General features: G+C 39.0%; 1 protein-coding gene across 4 annotated transcripts in view; it reads right to left on the bottom strand.

The window, feature by feature from the left end:
- The window catches only part of FSTL4 (follistatin like 4), a 471,928-nt gene that overhangs the window by 54,929 nt on the left and 390,236 nt on the right, over positions 1–26,763 (bottom strand). For all 4 annotated transcript variants that reach the window (XM_030573170.1, XM_030573171.1, XM_030573172.1 and 1 more), the window contains one exon: positions 14,778–14,944. In XM_030573170.1, coding sequence (XP_030429030.1) covers positions 14,778–14,944 — 167 coding nt within the window. The remainder of the gene's footprint in view (positions 1–14,777; positions 14,945–26,763) is intronic.

Genomic DNA, 26,763 nt, shown 5'->3' with positions numbered 1-26,763 from the left:
TTCCGCTTGCTGCCTTGCATACCTAGTGAAAACATGGTGTGCCCCACATCCCTCCCATTGTGCTGACCCAGAGTCTGAAATCCTACTCCATCCTTGATTTTAACTAACACCAGCTTCCCACCGCTGATAAACACCTCTCTAAAGGGTGACTGAAGAGGCTCTGTGGATTTCTAATTTGATGATGATAAAGAGCTACCAATGCCAGTAATTACCAGCTGCTGTCAAAGGGTTGATCTCAAGAACTAGCAACACATACAATCTCAGCTAATGATATTCTTGTCATTTTAGTCCATCAGAATTTATATATGAAATGAAACATCCATATAAAAGCAAGAACAAAGCATCACTATTTGAGCTGGTAAATGCATTTCATAGACCAAATGGGACATGATCTCCAGTCCACTGTCTCTCTAAAACCGAGTTTTTTCAAACCAACTGATTACAGCATCTCAGGGTTGATTTTATACCTTGCTAAGCGATGTATTTCTCACTAAAGGTAAAGAAACAATGCCAGTATTTATTGATGACCACACTGTGATTAAATTTTGGTTAATTCTTTTTTTTTTTTTTTTTTGGTATTTGAAAATCTTGTTTGATCCTCAGAGTCCCAGAAATAGCTGTCTGATAATGTTTAAAACAAAATGTACCCAGGCATTTAATGAGATTATAATTACAATGTAAACTCTATAGCGTCTATCACTTTGAAAATAATTTCTCACCAAATGTGTCTCATCTTTTTTACAATAGATTCACGAGAGATTCATATGAAAACAAAATTAGTCATGGACTCTTAAATCACTTTCTTTCGCCTTTTTAATAATTCATTTCCAGGGACAAGCTGAGAACTTACGCTTCATTAGAATTATTTGTTCTTGCTTTTAAACATGCTTATTGTGACAGATATGGCAATTTCCTAAAATATCGTTGAGAGATCTTACTATATTAACTTTATGTATCATTGTGAGCCAGGGACTGAATGTAATTCCATGGGGGAGGGTGACCACAGCCCTCCAGGGACAAAGAACAGTGAGGGATGATTAGGCAAATTCACTCTGGTGTAACATCACTACGTGGAGAGGCTCATAGAGAAACACCTGTCAGGGACAGTGTGATCCAGCAAATGGACAGAACCCTCTGTCCCAGGCAGCTGGGGGGCAGTCCTTCCAGAAGTGTTGGAAAGACAGATAACTTACCTGAGGCTGAGCTTGGATTTTGCAGGGGTGATCTAATAAGCTTATTAGCATGCATATGGTTTCTTTTCTTATTTTTAATATGTTTTCTCTGTCATGCTTTAACCCTAAGAATAAATATGCTTGCTTAGAAACAGCTGTGTGGTAACTCATAACTGCTGGCAATTACATTGTTCATAGCCTTTGAAGAGTAAGCAAAGTGCAGACGCAGGCCTGTTAGGCAGTCTGGCTTGCTGGGAATAAGAAAGGGGACTGTGCAGCCTTGAAAAAAACCATGCAGGAGGGAGAGAGACGTGGGTCTCTACCCGAGAGAGGAGCTGGGAGCCTAGAATGGGTGCCCTTGGTGGACCCCGGAGTGGGAATACAGGTGCACTTGCCCTGAACTGTGACACTTATCATTTCAATAATTTAAATGGGGTTAAATCCAGCCTTTAACAAATGCAAAAAAGCTACTGCAAAGGCAGCCTCATGGAGAATTTAGTTTTTCTTTTTCTATTATTGTACTAAAAAGTATTTAGTACAAAATAAGAGTCTGCTGGTTGGCCCATAGGACATTTTTTTCTGAGGAAAAAAATATGGAAAGGGGGCATTTTCTGGAGCTTCTTTATTATATTGTAGATAATAACCAACTTCTACATGCTCCCTGAATATCATACATATTCAAAGTCAGTATTATAATAATAATCATGGAGCAGACTTCCTGATGAGTTACCTCGGAAGGAAGATGTTATCATATCAATAGTCTTAAGATGTTGTAATGCCTCACGGCAGAGGTCAGGTGAAGGGGCGTTCCAGAGCAGAAGTCAAGTGTGAGCAAGTGGTCAGGTAGCTGGCAGGTCAATCCGTATCAGAGAAAGTCTGGGGCAATGGTCAGAATTCTCACAGGGGTCAGTAGCTGGAAGATCCAATCCAAGGGGCGCAGTCAGTGGCCAGGGGAGGTGAGGTCGGGCAAGCCAGAAAGTCAGGAGGGTAAGGCGGTCTAGGCAGCAACCAGCAGGCACCGCTCTGTTGCTTGGACAGCTTCCTCTTCCTGTTAGGGCCTTTATATAATCCAGATCCCCAGTGAAAGTGCTGCCTATCCATCCATCAGGGGCCTGAGGTGGGCTGCTGTGGGCCTGTAGATCTTTAGCACTAAGGCAGTTAGTGAGGGGCAGTGATTCAGCGCATCTCCGTGACACAGTGACTAAGGGTGCCGCCAAAGGACTGGATTCAATGCTGGAGTCCCGACAGATGCTTTTAGTAGTTCACTATACTAGGAACTCCAGAAGAAAGCAAATGACCAGTCCCAGGTGATGCACTTAGCCAGTTGTGCAATGGTATATCATGGGGGATTTCTTTGTGACTCCAATCAATAATCACCTTATACTCTGGACCATAAGAATTGACAATCCTTGACATTTTTATTCAAGCTACTGTAAATATCTTTGTTCATTTGTGTGTGAAATCATTGAAGTCCAATGATCTCAATGGGTCAAGATTTCAACCTAAGATTGAATCAGTTTTTTAATCTTAATATCCTATTTGTCTCAATACCTTGCAGCAGTGAGTTTTTTCAGTTAATTTCTTTCTCCCTTTTCATTTTAGGAGATCTCTGTTTTGTTCATCGCTCTGCTTCTCTGGTATGTTGTGAAACTTTAATATGTAATGTTTTCAGATTAATTCAGATTCTCACATGGAATGTGCTGCAAAAAACAAATGTGCATGCATATTTGTATACTTACCTGTTGTTACACACACACACACACACACACACACACACACACACACACACACACACACACACACACACACACACACACACACACACACACACACACACACCGCTGATCCATTTATAGAGGGATTACATCTGACGTTCCAAATTTCTCAGAAGCTTCAAACACCTGTCATCTGTTTTTAAATAAACTACATGCGTAATATTATCTTCTTCCTCCCCAGATGTGGACCTTTTCTGCCCAAAATTACATAGATTTGATGTTAAGGACAGGCAATATCCTGTCATTCAATCCTGCAGGTTTAAAGTCTGATATATTGTGACTTTTCTTGGCGAAAAATGTGAGCGTTCCAGATTTAGCAGCTAGTATCATATATCCCACTGGAAAGTGGCATTCTTCCCATTTCAATGGCATAAAGCTCTTGGGTGAAATTCTGGCCCTATTAAAGTCAATGTCAAACTCCAATTAAATTCAATAGGGCCAGATTTTCATCCCTTGTTTCTAGTCCAGATAGGTAATGACATCAGAACCTTCTACATATTCTATCTCCCTTCTTTATCTACCATCTGCCTACCTAATCTAAGCGTCCACATAGCTCTATATATTTCTAAAATGCTTATTAGTGATTTATTGTAACCTATATTTTATTACATTGTTTGTACTAACACACTGAGCTATTTTCTCTGTAACGAATACTGGGATAATTATTTAAAAATGTGTATACAGAAAAGTCTCATGAAGAAGGGAGGGAAGAGCAATCCTAATTCACTACAAAGTCTCTGCTAACACATTCTACTCCCTGGTTGCTCCTTTTGGGAATTACAATCAAATTATTAACATCTAGATTGTAGGGTTTGGAACAAACAAGGTATTGCTCTTATTTCCTGTAATCAGACAGTTCCTAATAATAGTTGTGATGGGAGGACTATGGATGGCAAGTGTTCAGGGATAGCAGCAGGAAAAAAGATTTAACATCTGTCCACTAGTGCATCTGAAAAAATAAAAGAGAAAAAATTAAGTCTCCTGAATAATATAAACAGTTCAGACCTCCTGGAACTGTGATGTTTCAGACTATGCAGAGATACACCTGCATCAAGTATACCTTGTCTCAAAGATATATATTTGTTTGCCTAATGTAGTCTGGAAAAAGAATGTTACTGCTGCACAACATATTCAAACAACGTGACTCGCTACCTAAAAGTGCAAAACCCACAGATTCTGTTAGCTGAAATCATTAATTCAAATTGGTATTTGCTCTCCTTGTCTACACTAGATATTGTGAACTTTATTCTGACATTTTATAGTGACGTACACACAACTCCCTGCCTCCTCAGCTTTGGAACTCCACAAAGGACTCCCCACTGAGTTGACTCCAAGTTGCTTCTCATGGGGATGGCAGAGTTTGCCTCTTCTCCTAAGGAACAAACTTTCTGTTCACCTTCCAGAACCTATGGATTTCAATGGATGTGTCTGAGACACAGTGCCATGCTTGAAGAAACCCTTTGCCTTCCCCCTAGCTCTGTGGTCCACTGTCCTCCTATTTTTTCTTCCCTTTAAAGGAGGTGTGTGTGTGTGTGTGTGGGGTGTTCTTCAATGAAGAAAGAGCTTTATTACCTTTTCTGAGTAATCTCAGGACTATAGAGGGGTAGATGCACATCAAACCATAGGCCTAGTCCCACTAGCTACTTAGGCTCTTTGAGGTAGGGAATATCATTTTGTGTCCCAGCTGTACAGCACCTAGCAGAATGGAGCCCTGGTCAATGATTGGACTTTTCAGGTGCTACCTCAATACAAATAATAATATTAATTAATAGCTACCCCAATCCACCATGCAATTACTGGACTCCACAGAGAACGCTCTTTGGGGTCCAAAGGACAGAGACAGTGAATGTGGCCGATCCCTATGCCTTTCCATGCAGTACACGGGAGATCCATGCCTAAAAGGGACTTTCTGCAAATGGATTCAGGAGAAAGGGATTTTCCCCCCTGACTATATCAGAGCATTCTTGTAATAATTAGACAGTATTCAGTTATAAGAAGGCTGTTCTGACCTTTAATATTACTACTTGAAATGACGATGTGCCTATTGAAAGGTAGGGGAACTGCCTGAACCAGTGATGCAATTTAGGTGCCTTTCATTTAGGCTCAGCTCTCATCATGAGAGCTTCTGAAGCCTCTTCTGGAACTGCTGGGGTTCTAATCCTTTGAAATAATTCCAGCACTGGGCTAAACACCTTCAGGGCTAGTGTGTATCTTGTTTTGCATAGATGCATGAAGTGGGGATGAGAATGCAAGGCAAGGTCTCCCCTGCCTTGCAGCACTTCAAAGGGTGAGGCACTGCTTAGCCAGGGAGAACAGAAACCCAGAAGGAGAAAGGGGAGTTAAGGCATGTGCCTGTTACCACTCAACAGTAACCAGCAGGAGGCGCTGAAGAGGGGAGCTTTGACCTGTACTCTTTCAAAGCAGCAGACATACTCCCAGAGACATTCTAAATCAGGGTTGGGCAAACTATGGCCTGTGGGCCAGATCCAGCCTGTCAGGGCTTTGGATCTGGCCCGCAGCATTGCCACCCCCATGGCGCTGTGGGCCCCATGCCGCTACCGGAAGCGGCTGGCACTATGTCCCTGTGGCCCCTGGGGGAAGAAGGGGGGCAGAGGGCTCCATGCACTGCCCTCACCTGCAGGCACTGCCCCTGTTAATGAGAGCTTCAGGGGAGCCCGCACCCCAAACACCTCCTGCACTCCAACCCCCAGCCCTGAGTCCCCTGACATACCCCTCACCCCAATTCCATGCCCTGAGCCCCCTGTCACACTCCGCACCCCTTCTGCACCCAACCCCCTGCCCTGAGCCCCCTGCTGCACCCTGTACCCTCCTGCACCCCAACCCCTTGCCCTGAGCCCCCTGCTGCAGCCTGCGCCCTTCTGCACCCCAACTCCCTACCCTAAGCCACAACCCCCTGCCCTAATTCCCTTCAGCACTCCACACCCCTCCCTGCACCACTGCCGAGCCCCCTCCTGCACTCCGCACCTCTCCTCTGCCCCAACCCTTTGCCCTAAGACCCTTCCTGCACCCTGCATGCCCTCCTACACCCCGCACCCCAACATCCTTACATTCATGGCCCTGTATGCCATTTCCCCACACAGATGTGGCACTCGGGCCAAAAAGTTTGCCCACCCCTGTTCTAAATAAATAATAAAGCCCTAGATTGTACTATTCATGGTAAAGACAGAGGTCATAAATTGCAATTGGTCATACAATACCTAGCAAGCGACTTAGGTCCTTCTAGGCCCTGGATGGTGAAGGTTAAATGGAAAATTGATATTTATGATGTTTTCATCATACATGTTGATGTGTTACTGAGAACATAATGGCCTTATGTTACGAACAGCCAGATGTTTCTCATGTTGGTATTTTTGTGGTTGCACTAACAACCTATTTAATTTTAGCCTCTGAACTAGAACAGAAATAGTCCAATGAAGGCACTAAATAGATACAAGATCCATGAACCTTATTATGATGCCAGTACAAGAGATTATGTATCCTGAAAACATCATAAATATCAATTTTCCATTTAACCTTCACCATCCAGGGCCTAGAAGGACCTAAGTCGCTTGCTAGGTATTGTATGACCAATTGCAATTTTTAATCTTTGACTTTAAAGAAAAAAGATTCTCTCAAACTGTACAACATCCCGTACTTTCCTCACATCACTCGATTACTGTATAATCTAAGATGGCATGAGAGTGTGATCATTTTAATAGCCTGTTCCATCAGCCAGGATATTCAGAAGGGTTACTCACATGTGACCTTTTTATTAGTTCACAGTGGAAACTACATTAAGGACAAACAGGATATTCCTCCTTCATACAGCCTGCTCTATGAGAAGTTTAACTTAATTATTATATGGGCTGTTAATTCTAGAATGGATTTCAAAATCACACATTTATGATGGATTTTTAAGAGCAGATTTATTATATACATCCTAAGGGGTCTATGGATGGATCCAGAATCAGTCAAAATAAGGTGGGATGTGCATGGGGGATGGATCTTGCAAAATAGAGGGATATGCATGGATGTGGGAGGAGAAGACACATATCTGAAGTACCATTTCTCATCCTTGTCATCAGCAGCTGACTCAAGTGCAGCTCTTTAGTTACTCCAGCAACAGAGTGTGAGCAACGAGTTACATGGGAAGCCATTCCTGCACACTTGCAACAAGGAATCCAGGTTTTGCCTGGCCAGGCCTACTGCTGGCCTGCAATCACTTCACTCACTCTATCAGAGGGGTAGCCGTGTTAGTCTGGATCTGTAAAAGCAGCAAAGAATCCTGTGGCACCTTATAGACTAACAGACGTTTTGGAGCATGAGCTTTCGTGGGTGAATACCCACTTCGTCAGATGCATGTAGTGGAAATTTCCAGGGACAGGTATATATATGCAGGCAAGCTAGAGATAATGAGGTTAGTTCAATCAGGGAGGATGAGGCCCTGTTCTAGTAGTTGCCAACTACAAAACCAGTTTCTCCTCCCTTGGTTTTCACACCTCAACTGCTAGAACAGGGCCTCATCCTAGGGTGAGCCCTAGGGTGACCAGATGTCCTGATTTTATAAGGACAGTCCTGATATTTGGGGCTTTGTCTGATATAAGTCCGCCTATTACCCCCGTCCCGATTTTTTGCTGTCTGGTTACCCTAGTTAGCCCTGAAAGACATTCAGAGCTGATAGAGGACTCGAGTCTGTAACCTTTTAAAACCATAGACTGCAACTCCTTTGTGCATGTATGCCTACTGCTTTAACTTTGGAATAACTCTTTAGTTAGCCTATTACAGGACTGGCTGCAAGCATTGTCTTTGGTGAGAGATCTAAAGTACACATTACGATCTGGGAGCAACCTGAGTATTTTGAGATCTTTGGTGTACAAACAACCAACTGTCACTAAGTTGGGTGGCAAGATAGACTGGAATGCCCAAGGAGAGTGTCTGTGACTCCACGGTAAGACTGTTATAGTGCTTCAGAAGTTCACATTTGTTACTAGGTTGGTAAAATCTAACTATTGAGGTCTCTGCCCGGCTTCTTGACAGTCTGCCCTGGGGGTTGGCACTCATGGGCGTGAACCACTCCAGACAGCATGACAGTGGCTAAATGATGGTTTTCAATCTGCAAAAGCTTGCCTTTTTTGTTTTCATCAAGAGGGGAAGAACTAAAATATTTTATTTCATTGTGAAGCAGTGGAAATGTGATTTCTTTTTGCCGGTTTTGATGGCAGTGTGACTCTGACTATTTTTTAATCCGTTCAGTGTTGTGTTTTGCTCAGAACTGATGTTTCTTTAAAAGGGATTATTATTAAACCATATTCACAGCTGATGAGCATGATAGCCTGTGTTAGTCATATCACAGGGCAGCATGTAATCGGAAATGTCTTGAGTTTCTGAAGCGAAGTACTGTACTCATGATTGACTCATTAGGGGCAAACACTGACCATCATTTTTAAAACTGGGTGACTAAAATTGGGCATATATTTAAGCATCTAAAAAGTGACCTGATTTTCAGAGCTGCTGAGCCCACTGACTTCCACTGCAGCTGTGGGGCCATGTAAAAATCAGGCCACTTATTTATGTGTCAAATTCTGGATTTAGGTGCCTTATTGTAGGTGAAAATATATGCCTCTGTTCTCAAAACTGTAGTGAAAGGTATGAGAGCTGAAGAAATTTTGGAGAAAAGATCAGGTATCTATCTAATATATGTTACATAAAAATAATATTGTATATAAAAGTCTGAGGCTTCTGGGTCTTCTCAACGTGAACAGTTTGACTAAGTACCACTGTAGCTATTCTAATATCTGTTTTACGGGGAGGGTAGCTAGAAGCTGTTCTGAAGGTCCACAAATTGGATCTCTGAAGAGCTATTTTGCAAGTGACTAACCAGTGAGCTGGCTGCAGCTCAACTCAGACAAGATGGAGGTGATGCTGGTGGAAAAGGGGAAACAAAGGGGCTTCTCAGTCTTCTCAATAGCTACTGGATCTCCAGGTAGCAGCAGTGACTGGAAGTATTTTTTTCACTTTGCCTGCTCAAGAGATTGAAGACTTTCCTCTCTGATCCAGACTTCATAACAACTACAGTGATAACTGGCACTCCAGTAGCTAGCAGGAATCCAAACATCCAAAAACTTCATGAGGAAATTTAAACTACTGCAGTGCATTCTATGTGGGGCTACTGCTGAAGACAACTTAGAAAGGGCACTTATTTGATACCTCTTATTTGTCTCCTTTCTAAAGTAAAACAATCCCAATCTTTTAATCTCTCTCTTCACATGAGAGTTATTTTCCATTATATTCTTCACTCTGCTCTAAACCTGCTCATATTCTGTAACCTCTGTTCTGAGGTGAAGTGACCAGTACTGCACATAGTACTTTACATGAGAGAATGCCATCTGTTGATATAATAGCCTTATAATCTCACACCTTTTCAGGGTAAGGAAATCAAAAAGAGTGAAAAGTGTTGAATGCAGTTTTTTTTCTTTTAAGAAAATTCCAATTAATAAAAATAAAAAAGCATAATGCTAGAGTGAATGTGTAGAATTGCTAGTGGGCAGCTCTAAAAAAAGGAAAACTGGGGACACAATGGAGAATTTAGCCCTTCTGTACTTGTCAAAAGATAAATGAATTGATACACACAAGCTACAGAAGTAAGCAAATTAAATGCTGCATTTTGTTAACTCCTGGGAGCATATTCTTTAAGGGAAATTATTGATTTTTCATCAAGTAAATAGAAAGACGAGCCATAAACTAGCTACTAAGTACTCCTGCGTCCATGCATTTAACTCCCTTGTGTGTCTTCAACAAGGAAGCAATTTACTTTTGGGGTTTGCGTTTGTCTCCAATCAAATCTTTAGACAGCACGTAACTTTCATTCTATCCAGCATCAGTATCAAACCTATATCTTAATGATATGTAATTAAAAAAAACATATTTTTGGACTAATGACCTAATGGGGATTTAAACGAAACTGTACAGATTAATGTGAAATGTGTAATGGAAGGCAGAGATGAATTTATGTATTAACTACCTTTGAGACTCTTGGCAAGCCAACCAGTTCTTTTGTTCTTGGATTCTGCAGTCCATTTGTTATGGTTAAATTGTAAGCCCAATTGTTCGTGTATCTTTTCTTTTTATATTTCTGGAGGAGGCACTCAGTTATTTTACAAATTTAGATAAATTCCAACATCTCTGGTGAAACATATGAGTTTAAAACCCTTCTGTGTGCCAGTTCTTTATGCAGACCAACATGAAACAGCTCTGCAGATATTATAAATCCAGTGGGATCTATAATTTGATTTATTATATTTTGGATTTAGGAGTGGTTTTGTAATATATTAGCAAATGCTCCAAATGCTAAATACTTTAGAAAGAAAACAATTTCATGATTTAACTCTTTATAATTAAATAACCCATTATCACTATCTAAAGCATCTACTTCTCAACTAAGGGTCAAATATAAAAAATAAATTTTCTTTGTAAGAAAACTGATGTGGCTCCTACTTCATAGTCACAAAGGTTCTCCTTATGATTAAATATTATTTTGGTACTTAAGGCAATCCTAAATATTTTCAAGGGGAAAAAAACATTTAATTACATGTGTCATTAGGATGGCATTTTGTAATAGCTATGTGATTGAATTCATTAACAGAGCTCTTAACAGATCAGACAAGACAAATTATTATTGTGCTACTCATGAAAGCTTCTCCTTAAATAAGCAGCGAAAAGTGATTAATATTTTGTTGCCAATCAAAATGTTTCAAAAATATTATAAAGAAAAAAGGCATATAAATAACAAGATTTTTTAATCTTCTAGTTTTAGTGTCTGTGTAAATTCAGGATTAATCCAGTCTTTTGTTGTCCATCTTTGTCAATTCCTCTTTTAATTTAGATCATATTTCTGTCTTCTCACAGTACATTTATCAAGAGGCTGAACAGAGCAGTAAAATACAGCTAAATCACTTAGTCGTAGAGTATTCCTAGTTCTGTACCACAGCTTGCTGGAAGGATTCTGGTTACCACTCACAGTTGGGTTTATATTTTGATCTGGTTTCCTGTATAACCATTAGCATTTAGTGGAGGGAGAGTCTAATTGAAGTATAATATGTGGGTTTTTCTGAGTGCATGAAGATCCAGTAGGTTTGTGTGTGATTGCAACTGTGCCAGAAGCAGGGAGGATGTCCCTGAAGTTAAAAAGGTACAATTAATCTCCTGCTGCACTTCCAATTAGCCAAATTGCTAACCTTATTGTGAAAAGCAGAAATGCAATTCAGTTTCTGCTTGAGGCATACTAAGAGTAATAACTGAAGTAATTTAATTAACTGACCTCAAGCATGTTAAGAAGCATACTGTCTTTGCTTTCTTTCCCCCAATGCCTTTAGATAGAACATTGAATAATGTGAATTTCAGTACTCACAAGAGACACTGCAAAACATCACAGTCAACCTTTAAATTATCTAATGTAGTTTAAATCCAACTAGAGCAATGGTACACAAATCTCTGAGAGCTGATACCCACACTGCAAACCTGAATGGCAAAAATTACTAGCCTTTCCAGTCCCATGCGCTCAGTCACCCAAGAAATGCCTATGCCAAGATGCAACATCATTATCTCAAATGCAACTTCATGTTGCATGGGACGCAATGTTGTGAGATTGTGACAACACGGAATGACCTCGGGATGTGGTGTCAATGCCAATCTACTATGCTTTTGGAACACGGCACTGATGAGCAAAGGAAGTGATGCTTAATTCTGGAATCACCTGCAGAGACTGGTGCCTCATTTTCAGAACTGAGCAGCACTGACACACTGCTGCTTCATATATTCACATCCCAGTTCCATCCCTGAAGAATGGGTTGAGAAAGACAATTGTATGGACATGAGATTCCCCCACTCAGAGGACACTGATTTAATGACGTTTAGGGAGGGCGTGAGACATGCAGTCAGTTTTGACAGATGTTCCTTACACTTCCCTACCATAGTTACTGAGAGGTATCTAGTGGTAAATGATGACTTTCTAGTGTCAACCATTGTGTTCATCCTTCAAATCTCCTCCTCCTGAGCAATGCTTGAAAAAAACAGCCTCTTCCCACCTTCTAGATGATGTATGTGAACACACAGAGTCCTTTAGATTACTTTGATAAAGGGCTGGAGGGGAAAGATCATAATTCCAAAACCTAGTGTGTGACATCACTAATAACAAGAAGGAATAATACAGATGCCAGTGGAGTGTAAGTAGTAGTAAAAATCTTTGGAGATTAGTTAAAGGAAAAGATGTTAAAGGAAAAGATGTCAAGGTGTTTCACAGCTGCAAAAGCTGTTTACCGTAATACTATGTGTTAGATGACAAGATGAAAAAGATAGTAAACTGTAATGTGAAACATTAAAATGGAAAATTAGATATTGCTTCTCCTTCTTGTAAGTCTTTGCAAGTGCCATTTTGATAAACTTTCCAGTGATATCTCCTCAGAAAGAGGCCTAGCCAGCATGAATAACTGAGAGCAGAGACAGGTTTAAAAAGTGAATGATTGCTTGAGATCAGGTCCAAAGTGAATACTAGTTAAAGGAGTTATGAGACTGTGCAGAAATGATTCCATTTACGCATTAGGACATATTTCCTTTTAACATTCAAAGACAAGTCTTGTTTATAATCAACAAACCAATACCAGGCACAGTTGTAAATCATGTAAACCAGAGTCCACTTGTTCCAATGCTAAATTTATGTGATTTTAAAAGGAATAAAAGTGTACTTGATTTTGAAAGTTCTCTCAAAAATTCTAATTAATATAACAAAAGTTAGATATGATCTAAAACCTCAAACCAAGCACCTTCTAATTTAAGAGTGTGTTGGAATTCAAATTCCTGGACTTTGGTTTTGGTTCCAGGTCACAAAAGGGGCCTCCAGTGTGGATGTGGACAGTATCTCCTAAGAACACCTGATCTCATGGATTTCTCCTATTTTTAGCTGAAATCTTGTAAAAACCGACTTTTGAGTGTGAAGATTTAAAGCAGTTGCCCTAGTTTAAACTTGATCTTGACCACCAAATCCTGGCTTAAACCTAATCCAGAGCTGAATACTAAAACAGTCTTCTCAGACCATATCTAGTGAAAATTATAGCCAAAAAAGTCTGTTCCTGGACTCCTGATTAACATGAAGCTGACTGACTTATGATTAGCTAAACTAAACATTTTGGTGAAATATGTAGCCTTCACCACCTACAAATAACAAGCCTAGTCTGTGACCAGAAAGAAGCTAATTCCAGAAGAATATCTGTACCAAATAGTAAACACACAGTTATTTATTAACAAAAACCCACAATGCATTTTATGTCATGTCACTTTCCTGTTATAATTTGGAAAGCCATAATCCTGCACTTAGTGTCTGGGCAAGATTCCATGCGATTGTACTGCCAATGACCAAAAAGTGGTTATTCACATCATACCACTGAAGGATATTTATAAGAAATCGGGTAAGGTATACTGGCTTCTGGCTAGCTTTGCTACCCTGCCTGTCTTCATTAAAGTTCCTCTACATTCCTATGTTAATATTATAGCAATATGTTGCTGGTTTTAAGTTGCATTTCAATGTCATGTTCCAAATGGCAACAAGAACTACACTTGAAAAGGGTAGCACTTGCTTTGATGGAAAGAACAGAATGTTTAGAAAGGTGAACATAGCCAATTTGCACTTGCAATAAAATAGTTTTTAGGCATACAGATTCCCTGCATCGAGGACACAGGTGCACACATGCACACACACAAAATTTTCGTACAGTGGCAAAGAAAAATGCAATAACAAGGTGCAGTGTTCACTTATATCCTGTACTAGGTAGTTTTCATTTTTTAATGCAGCCAGTAAAACGATGGCTTCTCTACATTTCAGCAATCCAGATTCCACAAAAATTTAGTGGGATATAATATTGTATATATCAGCTCTTAATCTAAATTAATAAATATTAGAATTAACAAGAGCTAAAAAATATAAATCAACTAATATTGTTCTATAATTAAAGTAAACCTGATTTACTGCATATTTTAATGCTCAAAGAAAAAAATAGACACCATATTTTTGTACACTATTTCCCATCCTCTCCAAAAATGAAATGTTATTAATTAAATGAATAAGCTTTTAACATTATTCAAGTATTTTCTTTAACATAGTTTATAACTTGCCAAGTGAATGTAAAAAAGCACAAAGAAAGAAAGCAGCTAGCCCATGTGTTCATAATTAGGCATCAACATAGGGCAGTAGGATGAATTAACAGATACACAGGTTCCTTCCTGGATGGGCATTGTCATGCCCTATAGAATGAGCTGAAACTTGAAACTTCCCAACAATCAACCAGTAGTTCATGAAAGGTTTAGCTCTGATCATCCCAAAATATAAGTGGAGAGTGGGAGAAAAGCGGGTAAAATGTATATTATTAGATTGGATGTATAGGAAAGGTTTCCGTCAACTACTGACTTGTGGTTTCTCATGATGGATAAATATGTTTCCTCTCACTGGGAATAATGGGAGATTCATGACTAATGTAGCCAGCTTGCCCATGATTTTTAGGGTTGGCACCCACGGGCCCTCGGTCTCACTGGACTGTCATGAACCATGAGGGATGAAATGGTGGTGGTAGGTGTTACTGTACTACGTTACCCATGCTCCAGCTGTTCACTTTGTCTGACTCCGTTTCCTTTTCCTCTCTAGTCACAGTCCATACTGAAACAAAATATCCATCTTCCAATATTCCATTATAACAAAACACATCACTTAAAGGAATCATCTTTTAAATGAACAGTCATATGCAATCCACTAGAAAGCAAATTCAAATCACAAGTCAAAACTTACGTTGATATCTTCCAAATCTAAGAAGTTCAGTATGATTCCGTTGCGTTTCCAGATAACTGGGGGCTTAAGGGTTCCGTGGATGGCACATGTCAGGACAGCACTCATTCCGACTGTTACTGTGGTAATGCTAATCTTCTGTTCCTCCGGAAGAGTGAGTTGAACCACCTCTGGAAAAAGGAAGGGAAAAAAGGGAGAAATTATCAATACTGAAACGAAGCCACTATTTTCCCATTGATTCTTTGGGGGAAGATTTCAGCTTTGACAAAGATATACACAGTAAAAAGGATCAACCTAAGCAACAAACCAAAACAGGATACATTGCAATGAAATCTTCTGTTATAACTAGCTCATGCTCTTTGGATGTCAGACAGCTTCCTTGCTAATTTAAGAAGAGCAGTGATATCAGACATGCTCATTTCCTCCATGAAGAAGCAGAATTAAAATTACATATACTGCATCAACAAAATATTTTAACTGCATTTTTGAGTAAACCTATCTGGTTTTAATTTTTAAAGTAAAATATGGAGGCTACCAGTAAGAAAAAAAAAATCAACATTTGCTAAATATTACGTGGCATGTGAGGTACCACTTTTTTCCTCTATTAAGAAATTGCAACATCTTTCCTATATTTTAAATTTTAAATTTTATTTTGATTTGCACCTACATCTAAAATACATGCCTAGTTCAGGCTCTAGGCACCTTTAATATTTCTTTAACACCAAAGAATGTCATACTGTTTTCCCCGCCAATGGTTATAAAGATGTGTTCGCATCTTTTGCCATATATGGCTGTATGTATAGGTAAGAGATTTGATGTCAGAATTACTGTCAAGGCAGATAGCAAGTAGGAGGGCAACTGCAACCTTCACAATTTTATCTTTCCTATCATGTTTTTTTTTCTTGGCCCTAGTCACATGGCTCCTACCAGAAAAACTCTCAAAGCTATGTCGCATTTAAATGCTCAAAACTGGGCTTTCAAGTTAATAACCCATTAAGATGAATGTGGAAAGTTCAGCATCACTTTGGGTACTATATTGCTTCAGTCTCTGGCTGCAGAACAAACAAGACAGCAATGCATTGATTTAGAGAGCCCCCACATCTATGGAATTCAGACATCTTCTGTTCCTGTGGATTTCTATTGCTTAATAGTTGCTGTATAATGCTAACTGAAAGGCAGCTGCCATGAGGGAAACAGCGAAACAAGACTTTTATTTTAAAGCACAAACACTGACATTATGGAAATAAAAACTTGTGAAGAAACAGCAGCAGTCTCATCACAATTAAGTAACGAGAGTTATCAGAACTGGAATTTGATTCAGATAACAGCATTTCCCCCTTAAACCTGTCACTTCTCTGGAGACAATTTCAGGAGTATGGAAACATTAAGAACTTTTCTTCATTTTGATAGCGATGGGGATGCTTTAAATGAGACTGTTAAAATGGGTACACCAGACATATGACATGGGCCTGTCACTAGGCAGCTGACTGGCCATGAAAAACCAGCAACAATATTACAGCCACACGTTACCGCGGTTCCAGACAACCTGGAATTTGTAAGGAAGACAATAGCAGGAAAATACCTGCTTCACCCTTTGTGTGTGTTAGGGCTGATTAGAATTTGTCAGAAACTCTGATTAGGGACTGAATCACTGGATCATTTGATTGCATACCCTCTGCTGTCTGAGTGTCTTTTTCCTTTATTCATATCCAAAGAAATTAACTTGCTGGTGTGAGACAAATATCAAAGGAACTGATACTGCCTAGGCCATACATTTTAGGAAAAACTTAGTTTGACCACTGCCCACATTGGAATATGAAATGCTGGGGTGGGCCAATTTATTTTCCGCCAACCCTTAATTTTAATTGGCAACATAAACACCTATCCCTCTTTCCCTTTCCCCATTCCAATTAGCGAAATGGACCCCTGTGCAGAGGGCCAGCACAAGTCATCTAATAGATATTAAATGAAATTTAAGTGATGTATATGCCCTCTTCTGGGCCTCTGAAGAGAGATGAACTTCATATAATCTGAACACTCATTTGTTCACACAACCATATTGACTGATGTCCTAGAAAACTACAGGGAAGACATGGTTGTGATTTCCCCTACTGCTGAAAATCATTATAAGGAAAATCTTTCGCACTGCTTGCAGAGTAGGGGAAGCTGCAGCTGCTGTGCAAGGTGCTTCTCCTAGCCTACAGCACCTTCAGCCTCCTTGCCTGCCTCATCTCCAGTGCCAGTGGGCTGTGCCTGTGTAGGGTAAGGCAGGGGCACCTCCCAACTATAGTACTGTATGAACATTATGTTTGTAAACACACAGCATGTGCACACCACTCCCCCCCCCCCACCAGCACAGTATTAAATTACTTGTTTAAAATGGTTTAAAATTTATATAATGCCTTTTGTCTGGCAAAAAAAAAAAATTCCCTAGAACCTAACCCCCCCATTTACATTAATTCTTATGGGGAAATTGGATTCGCCTAACATCATTTCACTTAAAGTCGCATTTTTCAGGAACATAACTACAACGTTAAGTGAGGAGTTACTGTATTAGGCTGAATTATTATTGTTATTTTCATTATGGTAGTGCCTAGAGACCTCAACCAGGATCAGGGCCTCATTGTCCTAGGTTCTGTACAGATACATAGTAAGCAAACAATAAATAAGTAGAGCGAAGTAAGTAAGAAAACAGATACAAGTTCCTGCCCCCAAGCAGGATAGACAAAGAGTAAGAGGAGAAACAGAGGTACAGACAGGTGGAGTGACTTGCCCAATGTCACACAGTAGGTCAGTGGCGGAGCTGGGAATAGACCTCCTGAGTCCCAGTTCAGATGAGTTCCCTACCCGCTGGATCACATTGCTTCTAAAATCCTTTTGTCCTTGTTCATGCAAAACTCCAATTGGTGTCATCATCTTAGGTGCAATACGTAGTCATAGTTACTAATTATGACACCATATTCTATCACCATTTCCTCACTTTCTGACCTGAGAATGTAAAAGCAGCAAAGAGTCCTGTGGCATCCATGCATCCGACGAAGTGGGTATTCACCCACGAAAGCTCATGCTCCAATATGTTTGTTAGTCTATAAGGTGCCACAGGACACTTTGCAACTTTTGCAGATCCAGACTAACACGGCTACCCCTCTGATACTTGATCTGAGAATGCATACTAGTTACATGTTTTAGTATTGTAGCTGTTTTTGCATAAAGTCCAGAGTTCTTTTTTATGAATACAATATTCTGAATGTACTTGACAGGATAACAACGGTTAATTAATATAATATGTAGCATGCAGTACGGCTAATCAGGACCATCTTCCTTTAAAGAGAAATGAAATAGAGGATCATTCACTAGAGAATTGGGTTTTATTTCTTATTACATTTTTTCCTTATTCTCATGCGCTGTTTTTCATACCGCATTAAATTCCACAAAACACTCCTATCCACACCCTATCCACACCCTCTTCAGCAGGATTTTGTTTCAGTGATTTGCTGCAATAAAAATTAGATTTCTTTGCAAATTATAGCCAAACAGGCTTTAGTTTTGCATGTTAGAAGTGCACTAGTGGAAAACAGATCTACTTCTAGTAAAGGAGAAAATTGAATAGTTGCCATACTTTAGTGAAATAATCTCCAGGACGTCACTTTGAGATTACAACACAGATCAATTGAAAAACAAAAACACAATCAATTTTTGTTTTCTCACCGAATATGTTTGAGAGCATGCGGTTAGTAACACATTAAGTTCTAAATACTTTTACATTAAAACAGTTATAATTATTTATTGCACCCTTAATCATTGCTTTACCAAAGATCTTTGTCATTATCCAAGATATGCTTATACAACCAGGTTTATTCAGATGTAGCCCTATGTTAAATGGACATAATCAACTTAAAAATCACACTTCTCTGTTAATGTATTTGTTTTTAGCTATTGCTGTTACAAGCACCAAATGGAGTAGAGAGAAAAATTGCCATTTGTTTGTTTGTTGATTTTGCGTATTTGACAATACTTTGAGTATACTCAGTTTTACTGTATTCTCTGCTTAGGCACTGATCCAGCAAAGCACTTAAGCTGACAATTATCTTTAAGAAAGAGAGTAGTCCCAGTGAGTATTCATGTCCACAGGACTACACATATGCCTAAAGTTAAGCATGTGCTTAACTTAGCTTTGTTGGATCAGGGCAATAATGAATTTCCCATGTTATTTGTGGATCTTTCACACAACTGCCAGGGAGAAGAAAGTCTTAAAAAGAAAGGAACATATGATTGTAATCCCACAAAAAGTAGATGAAGGGTTTCTGTGCCCTCTAAAATTGGTTCTCTCTTAAATTACTGGAATTAGTTAATACAGTGCCAGTAAATCAGTGCAGATTAATTTTGACTTGCCTTTTCTTTTAATTGGGTAATTTGTATTCAAAGCAAGAGTAGGATTGTTGCATATAATCATTTTGAGCCGCATTAAACATACTGATTTCTATTTGCATGGTTTTGAGTGAAACTCCTGTGCATTCTGGGGAATCTGGGCACTTTCGGCACATAACCATTATGTTTCACCACTCTTCTTTGCCAGAGATATAATAGGTTTCAGAGTGGTAGCCGTGTTAGTTACAATAATCTCTCTAAAAGGCTGTAAGAAATAAGGAGGATTGGCACAAAAAGGAGGTAAAAGGCTTTAACAGTTGAGGAGAATAGTTTACGTCTACTTAAGTCAGGCATTAAAAAAACAACAACAAAACTCAGCAACAATTGCATTGTTGTAAGAAGAACAGATTGAAAATTCAGCCTACGTACAAGATAGGATGTTGTGATAGGATGACCTGTCAGTTGACATCCAAACTTGGTTCACTGAGTAATGCAAGTCTAGGATCCATTGCAGGCAATACAATGCAGTAAAGATGGGCCATCATTATTTTAGACTTATCTTTAGTACTTAACTAATAAAACCCGAGCTATCGGCTTGGCTTTGGATATTGATGTGGGTTTGGAAATACACTGGGTATCTTAACAGGTCAATATATTAAAAAGGAAAAATTTTTTTTCTTTAACAGAGTAAGCCAAAGTATACAGTGTGGGTCCATTTCCAAAATATTTGAGTTAATAGACAGTTATATTCTAGATGTTTAGTATTGTTAGAGAAAAATCAACAACCGCTTCAAGTATTGATATATCAGTACAAACATTTTTAAAAAAAATCCTATGAGTGTTTATTAAAAAAAATACTTCTCCAATTTTAAAAATCTGAAACCTGTTACATCTATGTATAAATAAGTGACTCAAATAGCAATGGCTTTTCTCTAACATAATCTCTTCTATAAATTCCCCATGTTAAGTTTTGAAGTGATCCCATTATTTTTCAAAACTAGGGATTTTCAACATGCTTGAAGAAAAGGAAATTGAAACTGTTCAAAGAGTGCCTATTTCCATAGCACAGAAATGAACTCTGCACATTAAGGGCCAATTCTCAAATGAAGTTAGGTCAGCAGAGAATTTACCCCAAGACTGAGCAATTGCATGCATGCTATAAAGCATAAAAATTAGTACAGGGTGTTTGGTTTACAACGACATTGTACATTTAGTAGGAAGGAGAGAGAGAAGAGATGCGTACACTGAGGAAAGAGGGAGGAAATGGGGCATAGTGGGATGGAACAGAGAGTGAGGTTGGCAGCAGAAGGACTGCAATGAAAAAACGTAGAGCAAAAAGCATATCGGGGTGAGAAAGTGTCCTAAGTTCAAACTGAAGTAAGCAGAGTCTACTGTTCATTGCCAGTGCCTGGGGGTCATGAACTTGTGCTGCTGCCAGGAAGTTCTTTGTTCCCTGGGACTGGCTCAGCAGCTTTCAGGTTTCTGTTTCCTTTCCAGTTGTTTGTAAATATGGTCCAGACTTTTAAATCTGGTTTCAGGCTGCCACAAACTGCTTGTTTGCTGGAGTAGTCCATTTTTCAGAAATGGTAAGGGGTGGCTTCTAGAAGTCAACTGTACAGTACTGCCAACTCCAATCATTGAAAAAACCATGAGTCTGCTCCCCTAAAATCACAAGACTGGTTTAAATATCATGAGATTTTATATAAACAATACATATTAGAGACGTTTTATTTGCCTTCTGGTTTTTGAGCTTTTGGGGGGGGGAGGGATTGGATCAGATTTTCAAGCTTTTCTCTACAATAATGCAAATACCATGAGGCTTGTGATAAAACTGTTAGTGCTGGCAACACTAGAAGGGCAAAACAAATCCCGAAATTACTATAAAATAAATTACTATAAAATAGTCTATAAGGTGCCACAGGACTCTTTGTTGCTTTTTACAGATCTAGAGTAACATGGCTATACCCCTCTGATACTATAAAATATGCCTTAGAGTGGGAGGACCCAATGTAGCTCAGCAGTCGGTGTCTTTGTGTGATCACACTCCACTTGTAAGACATACAAAATTCCTTACAAATACAGCTCCCGATCTGACTTATTTCTAAAATACGCTACCTTGTTAAGTTATTTACTATTATTAATATCAAGATACCTTTTCACATTTTTTCCCTATCCCTTCTCCTCTCTCCTATTTTATTTCTTAGATTGTTAAACAGGAGTTGTATTGACTTCCACTTCAAGCTATGCATGCTAATGTGAGCAGGTATTACTTGTTGTGCTGTTTTATCATGGAAATCTTTCCTCTGCTGTCATTTGCAGTCCGCCAAAGGCAATCATAATTTCACAATGAAGACATGTATAATTGAGGTCATTATAGCGAGCAACCTGGAATGAGCATCTATAGAGCAAAACTCATTGATTTAGAATGGTTTAGACATAATTTACATAGTAAATGTGGGTTGCCAGCCCTCCTTTTCTCATGTGACAGTCTATACAGAAGTTGATTCTATATTTTAAAAATACTTTGTATCTTTAATTAGATCTTTTCAGTTTAAACCCTGTAAATAAATTGTTACTGCCTTTCATCACTGTTACATTTCTTCACAGATACCTTTTCAGTGCTTAGAAAAATGAAATAATCCACTTTATTGCTTAAGCTCTGCTTAAAGGACAAAATAATTTTTATCCTATAAGCGTTCTTAATTAAGATAGGACGAGTGAAAACTTAATTCTCACCTGAATGTAGGGATGGATGAACTGTTTGCTATGAGATAAGAATCAAATATAAACCTTCACTCAAAACCTCAGAATAAGTTAGAACAAAACCATGTATTTTGGGGTGGTGATGGAACAATTGTTTGCGCAGCCCACAGATGTATGCCTGTTACTTCTGTCCTGGGGGAGTTTAACATGTACCTCATGGGACACAAAGTTATGCTTCTATGTGCTTCACCAGTACCAGAAAGTCTATTTGCTACCTTCAGGCCTGATACTGCATCCCAGAACTCCATAAACATTTTGCCATTGACTTCAATCAGAGCAGAAGCTGGTCTTCTCCGTCTGAACAAGGCTCAGTTTAACAGCTACTGCCAGAAGGGAATACTAACCCAAGAAAACAAGAACATTAGCTGGGAACGGGCAGGAGATGCTGAAAATTTATAGTAAGCCTTTTAACATGTGTCATAAACAGACAGCTAAGGGTTAATGTCTCTTACACCTGGAAAGAAGTAACCTAAAACACCTGACCAGAGGACCAATCAGGAAACCAGACTTTTTCAAATCTGGGTGGAGGGAAGTTTGTGTCTGAGTTCTTTGTCTTGTATCTGTCCCTCTCGGCTATGGGAAGGATTTTTCTATTTCCTGCTTTCTAATCTTCTGTTTCCCAGTTGTAAGTACAAAAAGATAGGTTTGTTTTTTTGTATTTACATGTGTGTAGTTGCTGGAATGCTTTGAATTGTATTCTTTTTTAATAAGGCTGTTTATTCATATTTCTTTTAAGCAATTGACCCTGTATTTGTCACCTTAATACAGAGAGACCATTTTTATGTACTTTTTCTTTCTTTTTATATAAAGCTTTCTTTTTAAGACCTGTTGGAGTTTTTCTTTAGTGGGGAACTCCAAGGAATTGAGTCTGTGCTCACCAGGGAATTGGTGGGAGGAAGAAGTCAGGGGAAAATCTGGGTGTGTTAGATTTACTAGCCTGACTTTGCATTCCCTCTGGGTGAGGGGGGAAGAGAGATTAGCTCTCGGTAATTCTGTTTTCCAGGACTGGGAACGGGGAGGGTGGAGTCCCTCTGTTTAGATTCACAGAGCTTGCTTCTGTGTATCTCTCCAGGAACCCAGGGAGGGAACACCTGGAAGGGAGAAGGGGGGGGAAATGGTTTATTCCCCTTTGTTATAAGACTCAAGGAATTTGGGTCTTGGGGTCCCCAGGGAAGATTGTTGGGGGGACCAGAGTGCCCCAAAACACTCTAATTTTTTGGGTGGTGGCAGCTTTACCAGGTCCAAGCTGGTAACCAAGCTTGGAGGTTTTCATGCTAACCCCCATATTTTGGACGCTAAGGTCCAAATCTGGGAATAGGTTATGACAACATGATTTTTCGTTTTCACATGACTGAAATTAGTATCTGTTTCCACAGAGTTACCCAAGGGGAAAAAAATGGCCCTTAGATACATCTGGGCTGAATTTGCTTCCTGGACTTAAAGTTGGCATGGGATGCCTGACTGGGAAGAGCTGCCTGAGGGTAATTGTAAACATGAGACCGAAGAAGAGGAAAAGGATGAATCTACTGCCTAGGGAGACATGGGGTAAGATGCTGAGGGAAGATGTGGTTATCTACTTAGACAATGTAGAGGAAGAGGAGAAGATAACCAAGGACAGATTCCTGTGTGTATATGCATGATGTGTTCCAGAGACAATAACTGTAACTGACATAATATCTAGGGTATTTGGAATATATATTTGATTTTGTTCCCAGCCCCAGTGGACAGACCATGTAACTGTGTTGAGAAAAACTTTTACACGTGATCAGTTTTACGTTAGAAATTATTTGCATGGCTTCATAAAGCTGTAGAACAGACACTTTAACAATATATATTACAAGGAACATGGCCTTGCTGTCACAGGTTCTGCAGGTTATTGAGGGTCAACAAACCAATCTTATTTAGAAGTGTTTTGTCACCTCCTCAGCTGTAGACATGTTCAGAGTCAATGGAGTATCATCCATCAAACAAAAACAAACAAAACATTTCCTGAATAACAGACTGGAAACACAGAAAAAACAGCCTTGCTATTGAACATCACCATAGGCCTGTTTTGCTTTCTCTTTCCCCCTTCATCAATATCAGGTAAAGGACGAGCTGAAATCAGGATTCGCCAAAAAGCTGCCTTATGGAAAAACAAGAATACTGAGCATCCATAATCCCTGTTCTGACTGGGGGAGGAGGGAGGGACCTCAATAAGCCACTATATCCTCAAAAGTAGGTGCCACTAACTGAGAGGATATCTGGCTAGGGAATCTGCACTAAATCAGTGCATCTCTGAGGCAGCCTCTACTAGTGGGGCTCCTATGTTTTCCCCTAGAAGAATCCTTGAGGGTGACAGTAGTTCAAACACTACCACCATCCCCCAGCAAAATTCCCTCTTTGGTTTAGCTGCCCCATCTGGCATTAGGAGTTATTGTTTCCACCTTTCGGGGGCAGCCAGGGAGAATCAAGTCCCTTAGTAACAATCAACCAGTGTCTATTTTATTGCAACAATACATTTTCAGAGTTTGATTTCTACAGAAGGAAAATGCAGCAATGCAGTATTGAGATAAGGCTTGTAAGCTGAATTAATATATATAATAAAATGATTTCTATAGCCAAGTGAAAATATACACACCTCAGCTTTATTTTGTAACTGCAATAATTCAAATTATTAATGTAATTTATAAATCCTCAGTACCTTGGGTATGCTACCTCAAGGAGTATTTTATTGTAAATCCTCCATTAAATTAGTAATGCTGTTTTCAGAGTCATAAAAAGGCATAATCATATTTCTAGAGGTATGAAAGAATTTAGTACCTCAAACCTTTTCTGTCATTACTCATGAAGTCCACAAGCTATGACTCTCTAAGATAGCTTTCTAATCTTGTACTGAAAATATAAAATGTATCCCGATGTGACATTCAAAATATGAGTGGGGAGATAATCACCATTTTATGGAAGTGATTCTATGTACTGTTATTTTTAGAGAAGACAACTCCCTCTCTCACGCCAATCAAGTTTGGACAATTCCTCACGGTCCAGATGATAACATATTTTAGATTAGATAAAATATGGGAATAGGGGACATTTTAAAAAAATAAACTGAACATTAAAACCCCATTTAACTGTTCTTCAGTAACTGACATAATATATGAACCTCACTTGCCCATCCATCGTGATGTGTATTAAAGTCAATTATAGTTAGAGCAGTTAGTACAAACAAAGTTTTGAAAGGGATAAAATCCTCATGCTTCAGAGTTTAAATCAGATTCTACCTATGAAGGATACAGATGAGTTTTCATGGGGCAGATTATCCCATAATTGCCTACTATCGGGTTTTTGCACCTTCCTCTGAAACAGCTGGTGCTGCCCACTGTCAGAGGCAGGACACTGGACAAGCTGGACCACAGTCTGAGACAGTATGACAAGCCCTATATTTATTTCCATGTTCCTGATTTTTATGCTTACTGGCAGATTAACAATATTACAGATAGTGAACATGGACATCAAGAAGAGCAGTGAAAGAAGAAAGTGAAGAAGAATCATAACAAAGGTGATGAGAGGTCCCTCAACACATATTCCCATCAGCTTCAATGGGTGTTAGATTCAGAGATTTTCAGGCCTGAAGGGACCATTCATTTCAAAGGACATTGAGGCACCTAACTCCCATGGGAGTTAGGTACCTAAATATCTTCGAGGATCTGGGTTTGAATGACTACTTAGATATTCATATGTTTTCTTAATCATATACAAATTCCTTTAAAACCCTATTTTATCATTTGAATTTGAACTGAGACACTGTATAACTCTCCAGTTATTCACATAGTATATACATATGTAGATATCAATTATATTAAAGTTTAACCAGGCAAACATTCTGTACACACATTTTTTTGAGAGCTAGGTTCTCTTTTCTGTTAAAGGAATAAGCATGACATATTTTCTATTTTAAAATCCTATCCTTCCATCCATGTTACTAATTAGAGGGAAAATATTAAGTTTATGCAGGAAGAGATGGTTCATTCATTCTTGAAAGTACATGAATAAATATAAGTTGTTCACTGCTTACTTATCTAATCTCCTAAGGGTGATAAGTGAGGGATTAGTTATGTAAATACGTATAAGTAGACTGGCTGCTACTCTGAAATCTATTTTAGAGAATAGTTTACATAAATATATTTGTTTTTATATTAAATTCCTATTTACCACAGATTCAAAGAGTGATGTTGATATGATTAATTTTTGATTAAACAGTCCCATGTTGTGTCAACAGTACCCTGCATAGACTATAATGACCTTACATTTTTCTAGTCAATTTATTAATTTAAAAAGTAAAATTACTAATGGACTAATGGCTTCTCCTAATTACTTCTAAAAGTCCTCATGCCATTAAAACACTTGACTCACAATTTTTGCCCATTTTAGAACAAAAAAAAAGCATAGACATTACTGTAATTTCCAACTGTGTCCTGCTCATAAAATAACATTTAGAAAGTAATTTTAAAGCTATTCTTTGAACCCAAAGCCAGGGGATTTATTTCTAAGTTTTGACATTGATGAACGAGCGTGTAGTTGCTCTCCTCCAATTAATGTCAATGACAGTTGCACTCCTAAATCTTTGAATATTATTTTGGTAATGTAGAGGGTTAAAATTAATGCTTTCTCTGTGTTCTTAATGCACCATGTTCTACCAGAATATTGTTGTAGGAGTCTGTTATCTGTATATGATGTTATCTACAGCTGTGTAAACTGCACAATCTCAAATAAGTCCCTTCAAGAACCAGCAACAGGCCTATTACTTTAAGCCTGTGGCTGCAATCATAGCAAATATTATTAGACACATTAATGTATTTGTGTTATCTCCTGATATTGG

This window comes from Gopherus evgoodei, chromosome 8, assembly GCF_007399415.2.
Source record: "Gopherus evgoodei ecotype Sinaloan lineage chromosome 8, rGopEvg1_v1.p, whole genome shotgun sequence".
In the NCBI taxonomy this organism is placed as follows: Eukaryota; Metazoa; Chordata; order Testudines; family Testudinidae; genus Gopherus; species Gopherus evgoodei.
This window is presented reverse-complemented; position numbering and strand designations above follow the sequence as displayed.